Raw genomic sequence first — 25,118 nt, forward strand, 5'->3', positions numbered from 1 at the left:
CAGTTTTCGACTTTAAAATGGTAGTAAGGGGTAAACTAAGTCAACTTCGTAGTTGTATTCGTGGTTGCTATTTTCAATACCTCTGAAGCAATAATCTTTGTTGATGTATCTTACTGGGATGTATTTAGTGCCAAAACTCAAGAGGTTTTTAACCTGTGCGTCTTGAGCGATATCCAGGTTATCAGTAAATATGTGCTGGTGGTGAGAATCTACGTAAGGAAAGAACCTGTGGGAATTTGTCAAGGCATTCTGCAGAATTATCTAGCTCATGGTGATTACTTAGTAAGCTGCTTAAAGTTTTTTTGTTTTTGAAATTTAAATGCAATAACAGACTTTGTGTCCATCGCCGGGAAGAAAATTTACCTTTTTAGGGAATTTAAGATAATTTGAACTTGTCAGTCTGAGGATGCAGATAATTAATTTTGAAGTAAATTTTGCGGTATATATTATTAGCGTTAGAGAGTTTGAATTTACAAAAATCAAGAACTTGTTACTTTATAATCTGTATATCTGTGTCCTGCAAAAGAACGTAATTGTTGACTAGTAAAAGAAATTTATTATTACAGAAATGCAACTATGTCAGAAGCTTTGTAGGAAAGTTGAGGGAACTAAATAATCTTTGAAAGTATGCCAGTAATTTAAGAATATCTAGAGTGAGTAAAAATATTTTATTGTTAAAACGTCGTCATCATCTTCCTGTGTTTGTTTTAGTGCTGTAAAGTTTCAACTGGCCAAAAATGGAGTTATTGGAGTTTTTTTTGTGAGCTTCTAGGTAAGTATTAAGTCCATAAGGGTATAGTGTACGATGTTTAAGGATGTAAAGTGACTTGAAAAATGCCTTCTTTGGTATTAGGATGAATTCCCCAAATCTGAATTGAGATATAGTCATGGTGATGAAAATGTTCTAAATCCGTAGAATTAAGCTGGCTTGAAGAAGTAACTTGTTTATTATCGTGTTTCGTCGCTTTAAATGTTTTCGTATTAGCTCTGTCATTACTGATCCTAAAGTTAAGATTGATTTTAGTTTTTCCTATGTATTTCATATTTAAAGTTTTGAAAGTAAGCATGTAAATGCAGTTAAATGCTTTTTGAACGTAAATTTTTAAAGATTTAGAAGAAGGCATGACTCTAAATTTACATGCTTGTCCTTTAGTTGAATGACAATAAGTTCAATGTTAGAAACGAGCAATTGTTAAAAGAAAGGAGCAGCTAACCTATAATGTGGTAACGTTTTTGTAGAGAAATATCATAAACTGGGAAGTTTCCTGAAGCTAACTAATTGAGTTGTAGATAACGTAGTTTAATGCTGCTTTTAAATTATATTCAAAGAACTGATTAAATAAGGTAATTTTTATGTACTAAGAAAGGCTAATACTTGCCCTAAAGCTGCATAGTAAGAAATAATGATTTATTTTATAGGCAGGAATGAAATTATCTCCTAAGAATATAAAGAAAAATTGTAATCTTTAATACTAGTGGGGTAAAAATACTTAAAGAACGAGCTAAGAGCATGTAAAAAGGTATTAATAAAAGTAAATTCAATAACATGGTAAAAACGTTAAAATTGAATTTAATGAAAATGGGATAAAGTTTAAAGGCGACAAGGTTTTTAAAGAAAAATCACATAAACAATTATTGCCGTTAAACAGAAATTAATTGACTTAGCAAGGGGAATAAATTAATCTCTGGTTAATTAACAATAACTAATAGAAGAGATTATGTTTTGTCGTCTTTATATGCAACAACAAATTGTAAAAAATTAAATCAGGAAGAGATTGAACCAATGATTAAAGGTGCAAGTTAAGAAAAATAACTATTAAGCATATGGTCAATTTGATTCAAAATACAAACCAAGTATAAATTTATGCTAAACAAATTATTAAAGTAAAGCTTTAAGGATTCTTGCTAAGGCCATTCCCCGACATAATCGCGTAGTTCAGCGCTGTCCAACTTATCATAGCCCGCTGGCCATATTTTCTTCACCAAACATTTCGGGGGCCAAGAAGGTTGATAAATGAAATTTCAGTTTATGTTAATTAAAAAATATTTTATTTATACTAAAAAGAAAACTTTAAAATATTCGTAGTATGTTATTGAGAACATTGTGGCCGTAATTGTTTACCAACAATATATTTTATGTCCACATCAATATTTGTTGTGGCAAGTCTAATTATATCTTCAAGAGTGGAATCTTTCAAACTGTTTCTATATTTTGACTTTATATATTTCATATTGGAGTATGCATATAGATATATGTAATTGTAGATATATGTACTTCCGAACATTGATACAATTCGAAGGCCAAAATTTAAAATTTAAATATTTTTATTCCAGTTATTCCACGAGATGTAAAAAATGGGTCAGCCTGCAGGTCGCATAATTCTATTTGATATTTAAGATCAACGAGTTGATATCAATATTAATTGGATCCCAAAATAAATCAGTAGACGGCTTAAGATCATTAAATTGAGAAAATCTTTCATTGAAATCTGTAATTAGCATATCCAATTTTGGTAAAAATATTTTAAAATTCTCTTCTATATTACATTCCTTCATAGATCTGTTTGCAAGATTCAATATGAAATAAATTATTTTGCTCCAAATTAAATCCTAACAATTTTAATTTGTTTCTAAATCCAGTAACATATTTATAAAGGCAATACACATTTTGATCTTGTCCTTGCAAGGATTTATTCAAAATATTTAGATAATTTGTAATGTCCGTTAGGAAAGCAAATGAATAAATAAAATTTTTATCAATTAAATTTGCTGTTAAATTTTCATTGACGGCAATTTCTGTGAGAAAAAGATGAACTTCTTTTCAAAGTGTAAAGAATCTCCTCAAGCACTTTCCAGCAGTTAACCAAGGAACGTTACTATGTAAAAGCAGATCTCCATACTCAGCCTGCAATTCATCCAAAAATGTTTTAAATTTTCGGTGTGTAAGAGAACGATTTCCGCCGCGAATTAAATTAGTAATTTTGCAAACCTTGTCCATTACGTCTTTTAGTTGTAGGGATAAACCACATAATGCTTCCTGATGGATAATGCAGTGTAACATAGAACATGATATTCCTTCTTTTTGCAAAACTCCCGCGAGCTCAATATTTTTGCCCGTCATAGCTCTAGCACCGTCGGTTACAATAGCAGTGCACTTGCCTAATCCGCCATACTGCTCTACTGAACATTTTAATTGTTTGTAAATATCTTCACCTTTTGTTGATTCGTGTAATGATTGTAATTTTAAAAGTTCTTCTGAATAATTATAGTTTTCATTTACAGTTCTTACAAAGATAAGCATTTGACATGTATCAGAAATGTCTGTGCTTTCGTCCAGTGCTACCGAAAAATAGCAGCAACTATTGATTAAGTTTTCTAATTTATTAGAGACATGCATGCTACTCTCGTTTACACGTCGGCTTACAGTCTGGTAAGAAAATGATACTGTTTGAAATTTTCTTACCATTTCGTTGTCATTAAATGCTTGAGCCATTTTTATGGCACATTTTTTAATGAATTCTCCATCCAAAAATGGAGTTATAGTGTTACTAATCACTTTTTTGAAATGTTATTAATTTATTTGTGGTAAATTAAATGTTCTAGTTTTGTCAAATCTTTGAAAAATGAGGAATTAAGAGTCTATTACTTAATTGAATTATAAAGCTGATTTAGATATTTTTTATCTTACATGTGTGTACGTAATAATTTAATAGATGACATCAGTTACTTCTTAGTCATGGCTGAGATGATGGCAGGCACACAGATAGGAAACGGAGTAGATGAGCGGTATTTGGAAAACCCTATATAGCTGGTTATTCACCACATAATTGTATTTCTTGATGAATGATGTTTTAGAATATACAGTGGATGGACAAAAATATGGAAACACCTTGTGAAATGCATGTTTGAAAAGAAAGATTTAGTTTAATGAAATATGTAGGTGGTGCTGGCGTTTTTGACTACTGACGACACCTATACAACTTCGTAAATGTGCTAAACAGTTCAGTTGTTGTCGGAGTACTGTTATGTAAGGTTGTCATTGCATTATGTCAGAGTTAACAGACTTCGAACGTGGGCAAATTGTTGGAGCACGTATGATAGGTGCTTCCGTATGCAAGGTAGCCGAGGTGTTTAGTGTTTCAAGAGGTACTGTATCGAAGATTTATTCCGCATATTTGAAAAGCGGAAAAACATCATCTGCTAAATCACAGCGCGGACGAAAGTGTGTGCTGAGTGATCGTGACAGACGATCATTAAGGGCAATTGTGACGAAAAATAAGAAGACCACAGCTGCAAAAGTTACTGCTGAAATGAATGTTGTGTTACCGAACCCTGTGAGTACCAAAACAATTAGAAGGGAGCTTCATAAACAGGGAATTGCTGGCCGTGCTGCAATTGAGAAGCCACTCATCAGTGATGCTAATGCCCGTAACAGGAAAAGGTGGTCTTTAAGTCATAAAGCCTGGACTATAGAGGAGTGGAAGCGAGTAATATGGTCTGACGAGTCTTCTTTCACATTGTTTCCCACTTCTGGCCGAGTTTACGTCTGGAGAATGCCATCTCAAGCCTATAATACAGACTGCTTGTTGCCAAGAGTGAAACATGGTTGGGGGTTCTGTTATGGTTTGGGCAGCCATGTCGTGGTTCTCTGCTAGCCCCATGATAACTGTGTCAGGGCACATGACTGCCAAGATTTATGTGAACATTTTGGCCGATCAAGTTCATCCCATGTTACAAACTTTGTTCCCCGATGGTGATCGTGTCTTCCAAGACGACAAAGCCCCTGTTCACACAGCTCACATTGTCCAGGACTGGTTTTCTGAGCACAAGGATGAGTTGTCCCATCTCCCCTGGCCACCACAGTCACCAGACCTGAATATTATCGAACCTTTGTGGTCTACATTGGAACGGAAAGTGCGTTTTCCTTATCCACCGCCAACATCGTTATTTGAAATTGCCACCGTTTTGCAGGAAGAATGGTATAATATTCCCTTGGCAAACATACAGGAACTGTATTTATCCATTCCGAGAAGACTGCAAGCTGTTTTGAATGCCAACGGGTTTCCTACACCATATTAAGCAAAGAAACATGTTTTTTTAAAGGTGTTTCTATATTTTTGTCCAACCCCTGTATATTCTCCTTTTAATATCATTTTAGGTGCGACAAGCACCCCATCTATATCACTGTCACCGATCCATATCACTGTCACACCGATCCATATCACTGTCACACTTGAAATGGCAACTCATTAGTACATGAATGCGGCACGAGCTGCCGCGCATTCATGCAGTACTTCATTGTACTACACAAGTCAAAGGCCTCATTCAATTGAAACAGCGATGATCGCTCAAACAGCGATCGTTGTATCCAGCATTAGCGATCACTTTTGAAAGCGAGTGATTTTTCGTATTCATTTGAAACACTTCCCTACCAGTCGAACTCGTAGGGGTTGCCAGAGGTTACTTGATGCGCGATGCTGTTTGTCACGTGGTCGGAAGTTGCGTTTGTTTCGAAATAACCAATGAAAGAGCTACCAGATGTGCAAGTTGACTCCTCGTAACCGTTCTTTAGGGTTGCAGTTCACGTTTGGTGTGCCATCTTTGGCTTTTCAGCGCTATTGTTTCAAAGTTTTATCTATGAAAATTCTTCAAAGGTATTATTTTATTTTAATTTCTTTATGAAAACAGCTAACCTTAAAGACACATTCCATTCACATAAATCATATACATGTGAAAAATATAGGTCAAGTAAGTTTTGCATACTGAAAAAAAGCGATTCAAAAGACCTTTTAAAGCAAAAGAAAAGAAAAATGCACCTAGTTAGTTCTATTAACAACTCAAAAAATACAATGTAATATATTCTAAAAGGAAAATTATATAATACACAATGATGTAGATTACATATATTTAATAAATACATAAAACTCTATAATGACTTTAATGTTCATAACTATATAATAAACGCCAACACATATCACATCATGGTACATAACACTGCTATGAAAGGAAGAATTTTTAATTAGAAACATACCTTTTATATTTATTTGATAACATAGACGAATAAAATATAAAGATGACAAAAAGTTATGAAAACACGTTATGCAACTTAAGAAACAGTTAACTTAAGAAACAGCCTTTTAAGTTATTGCAATATCATAAGGCACTGATTAGGAAGTAAATATCATTTTTTCATTTTTTTACATCAGTAATACTTTTTTCATTAAAAACTTTAGCAGTGAAAGCCAAAACAAATTTATTATTGGCGCCTCTGATGTAAGGTCACACAAAAATAAACTTGATTTAGCAAATTTCTAAAACATTAAAATCAAAAATAGTAAATTACAGTAACATATATTATTAAATTATTTTAATTACACATAAAAAATTGTCTGAATTAAATTAAGAATCACTGACTAAGCTTGTACAGCATTTTAAAACATATTTTATGTTGATACATTGGAAATAAATTGACAGCAATCGCAGTTAAATGAAAGAGCTGGAAATACAGTCTACATGATGTATAAATACAGTCAAAATTATTCGTTAAATACCTAAATTGATGCTTACCTTCTTCAAAATGAATATAAATACGATATAATAATGTTACTTTAAGGGAAACATTATATAATGCATAATTTCAATCATATTATCCAATGTTTACATTTTTTTTTTTTTTTTACATTGGAGGGCCGACTGACAGATTTGGCGACAATATAATAAGGTCAAAAATAACATACGATTTTAAACCATGAATCCCGCATTAAAATTTAAATAAAAAGTGCACTTCATAGTTATAATCACGCACAAAATTGAAATCAAATGTATAATATAATTATTTAAACTTTGTCCTTTCGCGATAATAACAATAAAGAAAATCACATCAGCATCTACTTATCGCCGTCGGTATCTGTGTATTGACTATACACATTCTGATATTCATTTTGTACATATAAATCAGTTTGTCATTAATTAGCAATACTTAAATGATAATACACATTTCGCTGAAACATGAACACTTATTTTTTTAACAATTATGAAAACATACTTCAAAAGCGCACGGTCTTGCGATCGGAATCTATTCCAATGGACAAGAATTAATTATCCATTTTCTTCGTATTTCTTCATTTCTCGGGAAATAGAACATACTAAAGTTATTTCTGGAACGATATGAATAATTTGATGCAGTGCATCCACGCATATTTCTCTGAATTAGGTAGCAATCCATCAACACAAATGTAAACAACACAACGCTAAATCAATGTCCACTAGCAACAAGTGCACTTAATTTGGATACAACCCAGATGATGTGTCGGCTGCCCTTGCTAGGATCCTTATACACCCTATACTTTGATATAAGTTGCTGCTCACTCAGCAGATCTAAAGCATTTTCTTTAGCACACTTGATTTCTGTCCTCGTGAAAGCACAAACAGCACAGCCGCCATATTGATTCGATCGTTTTTCGCCGCGGAATGATGGGTTCCAAGTGATCGCTATGAGAACGAGCGATCGCGAGCTCAGAGTGATCGTTGCGTTTCAATTGAATACCAAAACAGCAAAATCAATCGCAACTGATGACGTATGACGACTAACGATCACTAAATGTTTCAATTGAATGAGGCCTCAAATTACGCTATGAACGCTGGCGCACCCTTTATATATTTATATATGCTAAGAGATAATATATATATGCTAAGATATATATATATTAGGAGATAATATAATCAATATTTCTTTAGTAAATAATATATATATGTAATGATATTTTTAAATTAATTGATTAAATTAAATTCTAATAATATTGCTTAATAATGTGATGGCGATTCTCTACCTAAATTGCATCCCTGTTCCTAAATTTTGGCGAAATCCTTTCTTTAGTATAAAATATATTAACCTGTTGGCGCCCGCCAAATCGCCAAACTCATAAATCTGTCATATTACATAAAGTACTTAAGAACACTCCTGATGAGAAGATAGCGTCACCTCGTGATTTCAATTAATATCGCTGATTGGAGGAGCTTCGTGACGTACACATATGTATAAGTAGGGCTTCTGCTCGAGGTACGAGGAGAACGCTTGTGAGATGGATGCTAAAATAAACCTACCACTTTATATTCCAAAATTTGTCTCATTCCTGTTGCCCCGGCTGCACAAAACAAATAATGTATGAGAAATTACATTTCATATATATATATGCTAAGATATATATATAGTAAGATTAAACTACCGTATTTACGCGAATCTAATGCGCATCGTTTTTGGCCAAATGTAGTACTCAAAATTGGGGTGCGCATTAGATTCGAGTGCAAAGTTCGCCGATGACGTCAGCAGTTCGCCGATGACGTCAACCGAATTTAAATCGTAACAATGGATTACTGTATTTCTCGACTACATTTACCGTTACATTTATCGTTTACACATTACTGCATAGAGGATACAAACTGCAGAGTACGTAGTTACGAAATGGAGAACAAGCTGAGAAGAATGTCATATGACGCTACTTTCAAACGTAAAGTAATTCTTTATCCTGAAAGAAATGGCAATAGAAAGGCTGGGAGAGAGTTAAACGTAGCTGAGAGCAATGTTCGCTTGTGGCGGCAACAGAAATTGGCACTGTTTGCAACTAAAACTAGTAGAAAGAAATTCACTGGCCCTCGCAAAGGAAGACACCCTAAAATTGAAGAAAAAGTTTTGGAATTTGTACGTGAAAGGAGGAAGAATGGACAACCTGTGACTAGCGACACTATAAGAAATAAAGCAAAAGAGGAGGCTGAAGTTCTTGGAATACCGAAACGAGAGTTTAAAGCTAGCCGTCGATGGGTGGATCGGTTTATGAAGCGGATGGGCTTATTTCTAAGACGCCGTACAACAATATGCCAAAAGCTTCCTGCAGATTTTGAGGGAAAACTACTAACATTTTAGCGATATCTCATCACACTTCGGAAGGAAAAGAATTTTTCAATGGGGCAAATTGGCAACTCTGACGAGACGCCAATTTGGTTGTTTGATATGCCTTGTAACTACACCATTACGGAGAAGGGGACTAAAAAAGTTATCATCAAAATAGTGAATAAAGACGTTTACTATTAATCACTGATTGTAGAAACTGTTAGCTAGATAGAAATGTTACCATTTATTTCATGTTCATACTTTACGATATGTACCGTATATACGGTAGTGGTAATTAACAATGATTGTTTCACATAACAATAGCCCACTAATAGGTTAATTCTATGTTCTGTTACTTTATGTATAAATCCATTGTTGTATAAAATATAGTATCTAAATTTAAATAAAATTATCATACCATTGATTGATAGTTTATATACAAATCCATTGTTGTATAAAATAAGATTCAATAAATTCCTCATACCATTGATGCGCATTACATTCGCCGACAAAGAATTTTTTTATTATTTAAAGTTTTAAAATGGGGATGCGCATTAGATTCGATGGCGCATTAGATTCGCATAAATACGGTATATAAATCAAAATTATAACTTAAACTAACCCCTAATTCCCTTTAACTCTTCCTTTCTGTTCTAAAAATCGTAATAACTTCTCTGGATTGCGTCATTTCTAGATCATTCCATTTTGCATGGCCTGCGTAGCGCTGATGACGTAATAATTGGGAACTGTAACTTTTAACACTCACCAAAACCTTTCTCCTTGTGTGCTTCCATATTGGATAACTACACACTTTAGCTTCTGTCTGTGCAGTACTTGTACGAAGTTTCGTTGGGTTCGCTTCCTATCGCAATAATATCAAAAGTGTAAATGTTCTTGAATATTCACGACTAGAGTGCCAAGCGAACTGTGGCGACAAATGCCAATTGCAAATAAAATAGAATTAAAACTGCCTCGACAACCAATTTTTTTAGGTATTAGGAAGTCAACATATTAGCATATTTCGCAATCAGAATTTTTCCTCTTCAATATGGATCTATAATCTATCCTATAACGCATCGAAGCTGCTCCGTCTTTTTCTTGTTATTATATATCTATGTACATAATGAAGTAAAACGTTGGAACGCAAATTCAATATAAATTTAATTCCAAAAACTATATAAAGGCTAACCTATTTTTTTTTATCTCCGTGAAATTGATGACAAAAACTAAGTTACGCCATTGAAGGTACATTGTAAAAAAATATAGGTGATTCAAGGAAAATCATAAAATTTACTGTGTAAGAGACTTGGAAATAAAAAGTTATAAAGGCTAACCTAAAAATATATAAAGGCTAATAATTAACCTAAAAACAGGTTAGCCTTTCTATATATATATTGTTGGATAATTTCTAATGCATAAAATTTGTAAAGCAGTAATCTTGTGTTTGGCGTAAATTTAATCAAGAACTCAATTGATTTCGAGGATAACAGTTCCCTCTTCATCAGAAGCAAAGAAATCTGCAAGACTATAAAGCAATGGGCGCAACGGTCGCACTTATTTCTTACGGCAGTAAAGCGAACGAGAAAGTAGCGCCATCTTTTGGCAATAAATTAAAAATTAATTTAATTTTAATAGAGTTTTAAAAGCATTTTTAATAGAATTGTAGTTAACAGAATTTTAAAAGCAAGAAATTTTTTATTCCTAACGCATTTTTAAAGCGCCTAAATATCAACTCCGAGTATTCCTTATACCGATGTTTATCTTAAGTGACGAAGTGACGCAGTCAGATTATTCCTGGGACACTTCCCTACCCTGTATTTAGCAACGTAAGGTGGTGCGTATATCTTTTATATTTACGTAGCATTATTTAGAGTCCAAGAAAATAGTGAGAGTCCTAAAAAATAAATATTGAAGATTGGTTAGGTAATTTAATTACGGAAAAGCCTCGAGGGCTATCTGCGTAAGGGGAGGGATGTCTTCATGGAGGACTTATTAAGTAAAACTGGCTCATACACACGTTACACATGGGAAAACCACGAAAACGCCCATGCAGCCAGCCCTTTCGCGGGATTCGAACCTCGGACCGAACTACCAGTTTTCAGCAACTTTACCGCTCGGCCGCTGGTGGGCCATTGAAGATCGAGATAGCAATAATGGCAAGTAATTCGTGATGCAATTATAGCGATGAGTTGTCGAAGTTGGATAAGCAATTTAGCGTTGATTAAGTAAAAAAATGTAGCAATTTTAATACTGATATTAACTAGTCAAACCTTTTGAGTAAATGTACGTTAAAAACGAGGATAATAATGTAACTTTAGTTACTAAATTATCCGGAACAGAAAATCAAATCAGAATAATTTGTATTTGACTCGCAAAATCTGACCTTAACTAGTTGACCTAACTATAATATGTTCGGATGGTTCTGTCACAGCAGAAATAGCATTATTGTACTAAATTGTAAAAATTTCAATAACTACAACTAACTATTTTTGAGCTGGAATGTTTGAATATATTATATAAATTTAGCTTCTTAAAAAACTAGTTCGAATATGTTAGTTTCATCACGCTGAGTATTTTCTAAGGTAAACACGATAAAAGATTTTCTAAAGTAAACACGATAAAAGATAAAAAAAAAGATTGCACGTAACCAAATCTAATGCAAATGATTCTAATCTTATAATGACGATAAAAATGGTGAGTATTTCCTGTCAACCGTTACTGCCAAGGAGGCAAGGTCTTTTTAAAACAAACAAGGACGATAATGCTCAGAATAAATATCAAAGCTGAGTAATCTTTAAAAAGTTAATAAAAAAATTGTTATAAGAAATTTTTCGGTACGTATTCAGAAAAGTAAATTTACTTCAAGCTCATAATACAAAATGTGGATTCCAGACTGAAAGAAATTAATGAGATTTCCGATACTTTTGCGCATATATTTTGCTTATCGATAAAATAAAATTATTATTTCAGAATTATTATATAAATTCGAAGGTAAGATAGGTTCCCCGCAAAGCAGTTTTAGGGTTGCCATAAAATAGAAAGGGAAGGCAGGATTGCCACATTTGGTTAGAAATTGACCATTTAGCGACAAAATTGGCAATATGCCATGGACGGATGGAGAATCTTCTGGAACGAATTATTACCGGTTTGCATATAAGCAAAATGTACACTGCTAGGACAACGGCTTGAATTTGGCCAATGACAGTCCAGATGAGGGTCACCATTAACTCCGCCCACATAAGTAATGTCACGTTTCTGACGTTTGTTTACATTCTGCTCTCCGGAGTTACGCTGTGCGTTCTCTGAATGTACATTTTGTTTTTCGTAATCGGATGGAAGTTATTGATGGCTGGAAGATGCATGTAAAGTGTGGTTTACAAATTATTCTGCGTATTGATAATCAGAAACTTTTAAGTGATAATGACTTAAATCATCTAATATATAAAATGTACCATCGTGAATTAAACCAAGTGACGTTAATGTTAAGTCAGTGAAACCAAGTGCTAATTTGTGTCAGTAATTAATGCAGTAAATATTTTGAATCAAAATGCCACCAGTTACCATTGCAATGACTTAAAATAGTGTGTGTCAAGAAATCCTTAAAATACATTTCATATATATCTATCTGAATATTTACAGCATTATTAACTGTGATTTGATTTCTTTACTGGATTTAATATGCTTCCTTAGAAAATAAACTTCATTTTAATGTAAAGAGTATAAAGATGAAAAAGTGGGTTCACTCTAATGAAGATATTGAAGTGTAATTTAGCTGTGAAACTACGGAAGTTAAATGAGGAACACGTTATTTAAGAACTGAATATATTGAAGATATGCTACCAGCTTTGATACTTCAAGACTATTGTATATGCTTATCTATGAAGATTAAATCAGTATTAACTGACAGGGTTCTGGTTCTGGTAAAGCATGTATCATATTTGGAATTTTCATTACTCAGTATGCATTCTTAGAAAGGAAGTTCATTGTTTTGCTGAAATGCAAAGAAAATAATTCTGAATAACTATAAGTGTTTAGTGTAATAGACCTACTGAAATCCAAACTGCAAATGCTAAATGATGCTGAACATAGCAAGAATTCAATTTAGTAAGCTATGTTACCAGTTATGATATTTCAAGACTATCGAAAATGCTTAACAATGAGGTATAATGCTGAATCACACCTGTTCTAAGGTGTAATGCTGAATTGAATCCAATAAGTATACTTTTATTTTCAGGAAAAATACCTTCAAGTGGAATTGCTTGAATGTGGGCTTATAGTTCTTTACTATAAACACACATTCAAGCAATTCAAATTAACCAAATCCAATTCAATAAAATCACTATTAACAGACATTATAGTTCTGGTAAAGCATATATCATATTTGGAATTTTCATTGTTTAGTATGCATTCTTACAAAGAAAGTTCATTGTTTTGCTGAAATGTAAAGAAAATAATACTGAATAACTGTGTGCTTAGTGTAATAGACCTACTGAAATCTAATTTAGCTATAAAACAGAAAATACTAAATGATGCTGAACATAATTTAGCAAGAAGTGAATTTAGTTAGATAGGTTTCCAGTCATGATATTTGAAGACTATCGAAAATACCTAACAATGAGGTATCATTACCTGTTCTAAGGTGTAATGCTGAATTCAGTCCAATAAGTATACTTTTATTTCCAGGAAACATACCTTCAAGTGAGTTGATTGAATGTGTGTTTACAGTTAATCCAGTAAAACTTACATAAGCCAAAACTGAATGGATTAAAAAAAATTAGCTTAAAGTAACATTTCAAATTTTACATTTTGACATATTAAAGACTGATTACCTGGAATTTCACTGATGATTGGACTCGATAAAATATGTCTTGTACCGACAATTTTTTTTTTTTTTGAGAAGAAGCATTTAATATTGATTTTCTTACATTAGTATGTATTTTTGACTGTGAAGTTTGTGCATTTAAAAAATCTAATGAGATGCAGATTATTATATTTTCATTTATTTCCAAATTTATTAAAAGTATTTTTTTTCAATTTACTGCCTGATTTTATACATTATATGTAGGAGTAATAAATAATTATTATAAATATGCTATGTAACTTACATTGTGATCTTTGTATTGAAACAACTTATTTATATATATATAATATATATATTTATATATATAAGATATGTATGAGTCAGGAATCAACTCATGGCAATTGAAATTGAATTGTTAGTAAGAAATTAATAAGATGCATTGCTGATGTATCTCATAAGATGTATTATTGATGACAGTACATAAAATTAATCAAAACACTAAGATTAAGCTGTAAGGTTAAAAGGTACTATCGGGACCAGATTCAGAAATGTATGTATGTATCATGTACATGTGTGTATATACACACGTTCATAGGCCCCTAAGTGTCAGAATGTTAAAATCTTTGAACACTGAGTTCGAATCCAGGCAAATTGTCTGGCTTCGTGGGCGTTTTCGTGTTTTTCCCCATTTGTAATGTGTATACCAGCCAGTTTCCTTTAGAAAGTCCTCCACAAAGGCATCCCTTCCCACAGTCAGATAGCCCTAGTGTGCTTTGCCATACTAAACTAAAATGAAACCAAAACCACTTGTGGCTACATACATTACATCTCTGAATCCTGTCCCGATAACAGAAGAGTACCGGTTAAATTTGGGCTTTTAAAGGTATGTGAAAAAGAGTTTTGAATTAAAATCCAGATTATATTTCATTATCTTGTAATAAATGCATTGGACTTAAGATTACATTGTCACTATTTAATATGAGTTCCACTAAGCTGTCAATAAGACTTTATATTTACATTAAGTACTGAAATCAATATCAGAATATTGTGGATTAGTATTATAGTTCGCATGTGCTTCATATTTAGAAGTCCATTCTATTATCCATAATTAAATATCCATTCTTAACAAATAAGAACATTATGATACTAATTATCACATTTATTCATTTATAAGTTCTATGAATTGCAATAATTTCTTTTTCCGATATCTTCTTTTACAAAATACTTTCAGCCTATAATTCATTTTTTAAATGTTAATTTCTCTTTATATATATATAAAATATATGCACACATTATTGATAAAAAACTGAAGATGAAAAATTATTTAATTAAAATGTTCAAAGTATATGTTACAGAAAACAAACATATTGACATCTATAATGCATTTATTAAAACTTATTTATTTATTATAGTGAAATACTCAGATTCCCAGATTAATAGATAGAGTTTGAAAAGCAGAGGTCCAAGATATGTAACATTTATTTACATGAGAATGACTATAAATACATAATGATCACAAGTTATATTTTACTCAGACATTTCATGCTAACTTGCTTTTATTGCATTAGAGCTTTAAAAATAAGTATTTTTAATGATTTATCTACTACTGTTTCAAAATTATGATTTTTATGTCAGTAAGAAATGATTTTTTTCCAGTATAGAGAATTAAATTATTTATTTCTGGAATAGCCATCGAGTAATTTAAAATATAATACTTAGTACTATTACAAAATTTAAGTTAACTCCAAAATATTTGTTTTAAAGTTTTTAACGTGCTACTTTTCATCACATAAAAGGAATTAACCAAAATGTAAACCTGTAATATTGAAAAATTTCTATCTTAAGTAAAATTATTGTCACTACATAATTTCAGTACAAACTAAATATTGCAGTATATAAAAAAATACTGCCTGTAAAATTAATGGTACATATTAACGCAGCCACCTTGGCTCAATTTGGATTTAACACATGAAAAGGTAAAAGTTACTCATTGGGTGCATGTTGATGGTTTTTACAACTTTTCTTAAACAGATACCCAAATTATTGATATTTATCGTAATTTGGCTAACATTATCAAATTATGAAAAGAAAACATATTTTAGCAATTTGAAATATAAATTTTAATTATTAAATAAGGATTACATAACACATTAAAATTAAAACACGTTCATCTCCAAATCTTTCTGTAATTTATTTGCCCTATTCTTTTCTATGAGCGATTTATTTTTGCTTGAAAAAACATTAAAGAATTTCAATGACCCAGCATCGCACAAACTTCAGCAGTATCTACCAAATATATTTCCTTTTTCTTCCTTTTAGAAATTTGTTGGCAAATTTTGTATTCCTGTAGAATTTTCACCGTTGTTTTTTCCATTGTTTGCAAATTCCAAAGCGCATATTTTAAAATTAAGACAAAAATATCACAGTTTGTTCATAAAAATTGTTGAAACGTGGAATACAACACAAATAATATATACAAAAACTACATTGTCCTATTAAAGGATTGTTATGAGCATCGTTGCCAGAGTTTGGCACATTTTAAAAATTTGAAAAGTTCTGCTGAGTTGGTTGTGAGTAATAAATGAATAACATTGTAATATGTGCATTTTTACTGTTAGGAATGTAAAATTGTTACTTGTAATTAAAATCTGAATATGCTAATTATTTATTTGCCTTCTTATGTAATTTTGATAAATAAGTCACTATTTACATCAGTAATCTTCACACTAATTTTAAATTTAGTTTCAGCGTGAATTTCTTTTGTTCTCTGATTTCTTATGTTTAAATTGATGTCATGTAAAGCAACATCAAAAATAAAATTATTAAAAAATATATGAAAAGCAAACAAATGAAAGAGACAGATATGAAAATTTATCAGTTCAGTTTCATATATATTCTGTACAGTTACGTTAATTAAAAAGTGGGACTAATGAAAAGTACAAATTCACATACAGGATATGTCAGAAAAATACGTACAGACTTTAACAGATGATATCTATATATTGGTTTTAAAGTTGAATTATCTTTATAATATGTAGTATGATATTTCCTTAACATGTTGGTGATCTCACGTATATGTGACACATGACAGTTAACCAAAATGAATTTGGAGGGATGTTGTGTAGTATAGTAAATCGTTGAGGCTACAGGTCCTTCATAAAAAAATTACGGCAGAATGTGCAAAAGTCCTCTCCCTCAGAATCATCGACTAAACATTGTTCAAATAACTGCTCAGTATTGTGCTATGTGTCTAGCTGTTAATGGTTACCACTGTAACACTTTGAGCAATCTAAGTAACTGTATAGGTACATATTCAGGAATATTATATTAAACCTAGGCTGACCTTTGATATGTATGATTTAATTAACTTATAATTAAGTTCAATACTAAAGCACAAGAATTTTCTTTTATTAATTAGAGTGTGTGCATTTTTCTGATGGGCCCTTTATAAATATACACTCATGTCCATAAATTAAGGATTATGCAAAATCAAGCAAAGGAAGAGTTAGAAGCAAAACAAATTTGACTTATTTGTAAAGCTCATTTATTAAACAAAAGGTAAAGAGCAAAAAAAGATGCTATATGTTTGATATTATTAAAAAAAATTAGCGATTTTTTTCTCCCTGGAGCAAATTACAAAAACCCCTATTTACAAAAACCAATATTACATGGTTGGTATGATTGTTAATACATTGTATGTCTCCTAGACGATGCAATACAGTCCGTACAACGCCTAGGCATGCTGAGTATCAAATTATCCATCTGATCTTGGGGGATATTACACCACTCAAAAAGCAATGCCTTCCGAAGTTCCGGTAGACATGTAGGAGGAGGTTGACGGGCTGTAACTCGTCGGCCAAGTATGTCCCACACGTGCTCTACTGGATTCAAGTCCGGTGAGAATGCTGGCCAGTCCATACGTGTGATATCCTCCGATTGAAGGCATTCGCTTTCGATGTTTGCACGGTGAGGACGGGCGTTGTCATCCATAAACACAAATTGTGCGCCCATGGCGGCCCGAAACAAACGTACATGTTCTTCCAGAATGACTTCCCGATAGATTTGGCTTGTCATGGTTCGAATTTGAACATGCAGGTCAGTTCTGGAACACAGAATAATTCCACCCCAAACGAGCACTCCTGCACCACCGTGACGGTGTAGTTCAATGATGTTTTCTTGGTAGTAACGGGTACCTGGAGCTCTCCATATGAAAGTCCGGCGAGAATCAGACTGCAAGCTAAACCTGGACTCGTCAGAAAACATCACACAAGCTCACTGTCGCGGTGTCCACAATGCATCTCTCTACTCCAGCCTAACCGCAGGCGAGAGTGAGTTGCAGTAAGTGGATTGCATCTGACAGGTCTACGAGCATATAGACCAATCTACCCTAACACGGTGTGCCTGGAAATTGTCGTACCAGTGGCTGAAGGGAGCTGACGAGAGTCTTAGCCTGTGCTCCGCCTGTTTCTTTTGGCAGTAACTGCCAAATACCGGTCCTCATTCGTCGTTGTAACTCTGGGGCGACCTGTGCCAAAGAATCTGTAAGGAGAAGAATAAAAGCTTCCATAGACGCAATGTAAACCTGTTTCGCCTCTGCCCCGCTGTAGCGAAGAGCCACGGCTATGCAGTGAAACACCAGCGCAGGGTGAAATTTAAACAGCGCAGTTCGAGGAGATAGTAAATTTTTTACTTTGAAATAACTCAAAATGTTTTATTTTCATACATTTCTGGAGTTTTATGAGCAAAAGGATGTTAGTTGGAATTTTGGGACGAATTATAGAAATCCTGTCCAATTTTTATTTCAATTTAAACAGCGAGCCGTACGAAGACAAAATTTAAATGAAATAAATTTCTTAATTCTTTTCTTCTGTAAACTTAAAAAGGGAGGAAAACACATGCCATACAAAACGTAATAAATTTTTATGGATCCATAGTTAAAATTTTACAGTGAAATTTTAAAAGCAAAATTTGCAATAACTAACTGAAACAGAAAAAAATATTTAAAGACAATTAAAGGCACCCCTAAATAAATTGAAAACACCGAAATACATTATAATTATCCGACAACAACTTTAAAAACAAATTACCATGAAAACGTTTAGACAATTATTTGGAATGACCTTTGTGAAAACCAAGAGCAAAGTTTTCACCCAATAGCCAAAACCATTTCACTTACAGCATTACATTTAAAAAGGCCTTTAAAAGAATTTCACATAGCTAAAACCAAGTACCTCTGACTACAACAACAAAGAACGTTTTCGAACAACGTGGTAAAAGATTGCTAACATGGCCGACGGCATGCTGCATTCTTTGATGCTGCTTTGTGGCCTCCTGATGTTATTTCGCACATGCGCAGTGAGGTACGGAGGGTGGATAGCATTGGAATGGTTTGCCCCTTTAAAGTAAACTTCAGGGATATACATAATGTGTCTCTTCGGTCTGACGGAGCCACATTTGCCCCGGGGAACCTTTACTTCTTCTCCTTAGAGATTCTTTGCCTGTGCTGTAACGTCTACTCACATTACCATTATCTTTGAATCGTTGCCAAAGCCTGGGGATGACACTCTGGGCAATTCCAAGTTCGTCTGATACTTCCAGTTGGATACGCCCACATTCCAGACGGCCGATAATTCTACCACGTAAAAAATCATCCAAATGCATCCTTTGTGTCATAACTGTTCGATTATTGCACTGAAATGCTTATAAAGCGCCTGCGAACAATTTTACTTCTTTGCCTGTATTCCTTATATATCACTCTCTTACACTCTCGTTATTGTGACGTACCATCTGTGTCATCTGGTTACTTCCTGAAATTTGCATATGATTCTTGAAGATTGTACAGGTGATATATTTATTTTAGAGGTGATTTTACAGGTGTGTAGTGATTTTACAGGTGATATATTTATTTTAGAGTTCGATTTTCACGTGACTCCGAATTATCCTTAATTTATGGACATGAGTGTAGATGAATTTTAGTTTAATAGCACCGATGGCCAGACCACCAGCACCCGAGTGGTAAAGTCGCTGAACACTAGCAGTTAGTCCGGGTTTCAAATCCTGCCAAATACGCTGGCTGCGTGGACGCTTTCATGGTTTTCCTCAGGTGTAATGTGTATAAGAGCCAGTTTTCCTTTGAAAGTCCTCCACGAAAGCATCCCTCCTTTTAAGCATATAGCACGCGAGTGCTTTGCAGAATTAAATAAACCAAACAAAACCAAGGACCAAAATTTTTTTTTTTAGTAGAAAGGTATATGATAAAATATTTAGTTTTCATTAATGTCAATATAAAATAGGATACTTATGTAATATCTCACCGATCGTTTGTGGAAATTTGGGCTATGGTAACCAAGCGCCAATCATTTCTATGGAATTACTAAAGGGCACAGTCATCCATAATTGGCACTAAATCATGCTACTTGGCCAGTCAAAGGGATAATGCATAAGAACCTAAACAGTATTAAAATTATTGCAGTTCATTTATGTGGATGGCAATGACCTCGTATTTAGCACACATTTCTAATTAACATCTATGTTCTCCAAAGCCTTTTTATCATTTGAGAAAAGAATCTTTTGTCAAACTTGTGACTATCATACATTTTTCTAGTGGATTTGAAATTGTGTAACTTCATGTTCTCCTAGGTCAGGAATGAATATTCCATAATATGTGAAGAAAACATATGTATTTATTTTCTCGTATTTTCCAGTATTATACTCAAATATAAAACTTCATGCTATATTTAAAATTTATATATATATATACACCAGAGCCTGCTTTTTACATTAAAAAAAATCACATCGCAGGAAACTAAATTTGAGATTCCCATTACATGCATGGCATTCAAATTTATATAATTTTAATTTCAGCTTCAACATTATTCATTTTCTAGATCAAATCTGAATGTGGAGCATTTAGACCGATATGTTATGTCCTACACTTAGAAAACACTTCCTTCCCTGCATAAAAGCTGCCCATCGGGATGGCGAGCAGTAAAGTCGCTGAACACTGGTAGTTTGCTCTGAGATTTGAATCCTGCGAACAGGCTGGCTGCATGGATGTTTTCATGGTTTTCCCCATGCGTAATGTGTACAAACAAGTTTCCCTTAGAAAGCCCTCCACAAAGGCATCCCTCTCCTTAGGCTGATAGCCCTCGAGGCATCGCCATAATCACATAAACCAAACCCTGCGAAAACGTTAGGAACAGATTATCATTTTAACATGGCAAACCTCTTCTTTGTGATTACTTCTGAAACTGACACTTCTCCTCAATATAAAAAAAATTCTGGTACTGAACATCTTCTCTTTGAGGTAACAAGCTCTACACAAAATTAAAACCATGTAGAACTGCTGGTGGTCATTTTAGAGAGGGTTCGCTCTATTTATTAAAGGTAAGAAATTTATTCAACTATTTCTAAAAATGCGAATAATTCAACAAAATCTGGTATTAAGTACTTTGTTTCTGTAAGCATAATTAATAACACTTTCGATTTTGATTGTGTATAATGACAATTTATTACATTAGTGAATGTCATTTGCTTGACAGATATGAAGAATTTCTATTGAGGAGCTGTTTTGCTTGGAGGGTTGGTTTGGTTTGGTTTATTTGATTATGGAAAGCATGCAGGGTCTAATGTGGGAGGGATTTCTTTGTAGAGGAATTTCTAAGCCCTTCCCAAAAAAACTCATATCCATGTTTACACATGTGGAAAACCAGGTAAGTGTTCATGCAACCAGCCTATCCACCTGGAATCAAACTCAGATCGAACTATCAGCGTTCCAGTCAGCCGCTTTTGGGCTGTGTGTGGAGGGCCATGAAGGAGAATAATTACATGCACTGAAAACTGAATTCTAAACTAAATGTATAAGAAAAGCAATGGAAATTCATTTATCAATACTTGTTCTTATTAAATTAACATACTGCATAAAATAAATTTATAAAGCTATTGAATGAAAATTTCCATTAACATATTTAAGACATGTGTAAGAAGTAATAGATTAATTATTTCTAATATTATTAAGTAATTTTCTTTTAAAGGAATTAAAAAATAAAAACAAAAGCTTCTTTAGAGAAATTATTCTACTATTAAAAATGCTGCTGGAATTCACATTCCATCTTATTCAAAATTAAATAAATGTATTTTTAAGTGATAAATCAAGTTGTGAAGAAATATTAAATATAAATACATTCATCTTATTTGAAAAAACTGAATGTGAAGATGTGAAAAATTAAGAGAAAAAAAGCTTTCTAGATTATTCGCTAGAAATCTGACATCCTGAAAAATGAATACATGCATACACACACTCACTCATATTTTATGCATACACACACATATAATGATACATATAATTCACATACGAGTATATATTGAAAATATATGTATGTGTGTATACACATGCACGCTTATATACACACACACACACACACGCATATAGAAAGAAATTTTGTAAAGTTTGTGACATAAATTTATATTTCTTCTGGAACAATAAGAAATAATACTTTAAAGAACAATTAAAAAAATAGCATCACTAGAGCAAATTTACATTGCAGATTAAAAATTTTTTTCATTGAAAGAACGCACTTCGTAACGCCGAGCAGCAGAATGTAAACAAACGTCAGAAATGTGACATCACTCATGTGGGCGGAGATAATGGTGACCCTTATCTGGATTGTAATTGGCCAAACTCAAGCCGTTGTCCTAGCAGTGTACATTTTGCTTATATGCTACCGGTTTAGCTCAGAATGTTCTCGAACACAAACCACAAGCTATATAAAACCTGCTGGTCCGCAGTCAGTGTGTGTCTCGTATAGCAAGCTGATAGTTTTGTCTTAGAGTGTGTCTCATCTAGTTAGTTCGTGCGAGAGACGATCGAGTTGACAGCCGGCCAGGGAGTGTCGAGGGGTCGTCGAGTGCATCGAAGAGTCTCTTAGTGCGCGGTTAGTGCACCGTCGAGAGAGTGTGTTAAGCTCCGGGAACGACTGTCGGGAGCTGTGAGAGTCACCAACTCATGAAGAGTCAATTTCCAGTTGAAGATCGACAACCTTTGTTTAAAGCAAAGATAATTTTTTCGCATCCTCTTAGGTAATACGTTCTTCTTTAACATTAAAATTATAATGTGAGTCATCATATCTCAGAAAATGTTTAGTTGCCTGTATCGTCTGTAAATATTAAAATAACGGATCTGTATCTAGTTTTCTAAAGTAATTTGAGAATGAATATTGCAAAGCACTGGAAAGCTATGTGCCTAAGGATGCTTTTTATCGAGGGCTTTCCTAAGGAGAACTGGCTTTTATTTACGTTATCAATGGAGAAAACCAATCATGCAGGCCGCCTGTTCGCCTGGGTCCGAACCCACGTTTAATTGCCATTATTCATTAGGCTTAACCACAATGCCAATGGTGGGATCCTAATTCTCTAAAAAATTTCTTTTGCAAAATAACGTTAATCTAAGGCTGAATTTTAGGTGCAAAAATCTTGCATTAACATAACAGAAAGATTTAAAATGAAATTTGCAAATAAAATTTTAAAGATGCCCTTTTATTATTAGTTAACCATTTTTATACTATTTCTTTCCGAATGTTTGATGCTTTTTCCATTTGTTTATATAAGAATTGGAGCTACCTAACGAAAGTTTTTTTTTCCTTTTTTATTTATTTATTCTTATTATGTTATTTATTTCTTTTCTCTGAATCAACATATGCAAAAACAATATTTGGTTCAAGAATACTTATTTTCTGCGCAATATTTTGTTATTATTTTCGAAATCTTTTTGTTCCCTGAATTCTTCGTTGCCCGATCTTTGCTTAGAATTTTATGGTATTCCTGTTATCAGTTCCCTGTTTTGGAAGCATCTTTGTTTATTCTCTCCTTCTGATGTTATTTAAGCATTTCAGGAAGGGAGTGATGTTTATTCAGTGATATATTTTGTTGTTTTTCTCATAGCTTTTCCCTTTGACATCGATATTCATACAGAATCTGTAACGCGAGTCTTGCTTTATTGATAAATGCTGCACTCTTTGAAAGTATAAACGGAAAAATATCATTTGTCAGAAATTTTTGATAATATTTGTGAATGCACAGTCTTTCATCTTAATAGATAAGAGTAGATAATCTTAATAGAAAGATTCACAATCTTTCATCTTAATAATTTTGTGTTCAAGGCATTACCTGAATAAAGAAAATTAACATAGTTTACATATAAAATGTTTAAATAATATAATACATATAAAATATTTAAATAATAATAAAAAGTAACTATCTTTAAAATGTACAGTTAAAATTATTATATTTGTTTGTGCAAAATTCATTTTAGGCTTTTCCATTTTTAGTAGAAATAGTATAAAAATGCTTAAATAATAATAATAAGTAACTACTTTAAAATGTACAGATAGAATTATTATATTTGTTTGCAAAATTCATTTTAGGCTTTTCCATTTCAGGCTTTCCCATTTATTCTCATTCAGGGCTCTATTAAGCCAATATTACTGTGAACAGAACAGGAGTAAGTAAATAAGACACCATACCTATGTCACTAAGATATAGGCACAGTCCTGATGCATTACTGCATTGTATAAAAATATTGCAGACCGTAATGATAGGATAGAGACAAGTGGAAAGCACCCTGGGTTGTAGATTCATAATCAGAATGATGTCCTACTACGCAGCTGCATTAGAAGAATGAAGTAAATTTATTGTTATTCAAAATAAAAGGATATTGACAGAAATGAAACTTAACATTCATATGCTGAAAAACGATTAAAACAATTTGTACAAAAGCGTTCTTTAACATAAATTACCGTGTTTACAATCTGAAAATACTGAATTTAAAGTCAAATTCATAAACTTTTAAAATAAACAAATGATTCTTTCTGTTTTGCCAAAATTCCGAAAGTGCCTTTTTTTAAATTCTGTAGGGTCCGAGGAGGCATCTAGTTGTTGCAATTTGGAAGCATGCGTAATCAAGGCATTCCATGCATGCGTGATCTGATTCAAGTTAGCAAGTTGACCAAGCCGTTTGAATTATATCTTCTACATCCAAATTTCTGACACGAGATATGCTCGATGAGGATGAGCGTAGTCATACATTAGCAAAAACTAAATTGCAATGGTACCTGTTATCGTCCTTACATGGGGTCCAGAACCGTGTCCATGCATTTGTGGAAGGTTACAGAATCTCTATCAAAGAGATGTAGATCGTTGTGGCCATTTTTTGATAATACCACCCTAAACCATGAAATCGCTTTCATGGAAAGCGAATCTTTCGGAAATAAAGGAAAGCAAGTTGTGTGTGTTTTTTTTTTCTTCTTTTAGTTCAAAAGACGTATAGAAGCACAGTTCAGGCTATATCTATACTCATTAGTAAACAGTACACAACCCATTCCTCTTTCCTTCATTTAACATGACCACGACGCCATTTTAAACGCCCTTCTTTGG

At 33.0% G+C, this 25,118-nt stretch overlaps 2 protein-coding genes across 8 annotated transcripts in view; one reads left to right on the forward strand and one right to left on the reverse strand.

Moving 5' to 3' along the window:
- Nucleotides 1–206: 206 nt before the first annotated feature.
- The window catches only part of LOC118198708 (major facilitator superfamily domain-containing protein 6-like), a 102,443-nt gene continuing 77,531 nt past the window's right edge, over nucleotides 207–25,118 (forward strand). For 3 of the 7 annotated variants that reach the window (XM_085811119.1, XM_085811118.1, XM_035370453.2), the window contains exon 1: nucleotides 22,427–22,766. The gene's annotated coding sequence lies outside the window, so the exon portion shown is untranslated. Of the gene's footprint in view, nucleotides 283–22,424; nucleotides 22,767–24,136; nucleotides 24,187–25,118 lie in introns of those variants that run through there. The other 4 variants (XM_085811122.1, XM_035370456.2, XM_085811121.1 and 1 more) reach the window with 3 other exon arrangements.
- On the reverse strand, nucleotides 2,822–3,466 carry LOC146998577 (protein FAM200A-like). Its single transcript, XM_085810224.1, has one exon. The coding sequence runs from the start codon at nucleotides 3,464–3,466 to the stop codon at nucleotides 2,822–2,824; it is 645 nt and encodes a 214-aa protein (XP_085666350.1).

This window comes from Stegodyphus dumicola, chromosome 2 (assembly GCF_044657685.1).
Source record: "Stegodyphus dumicola isolate Sdum_Otavi_A_Nest chromosome 2, ASM4465768v1".
NCBI lineage: Eukaryota > Metazoa > Arthropoda > Arachnida > Araneae > Eresidae > Stegodyphus > Stegodyphus dumicola.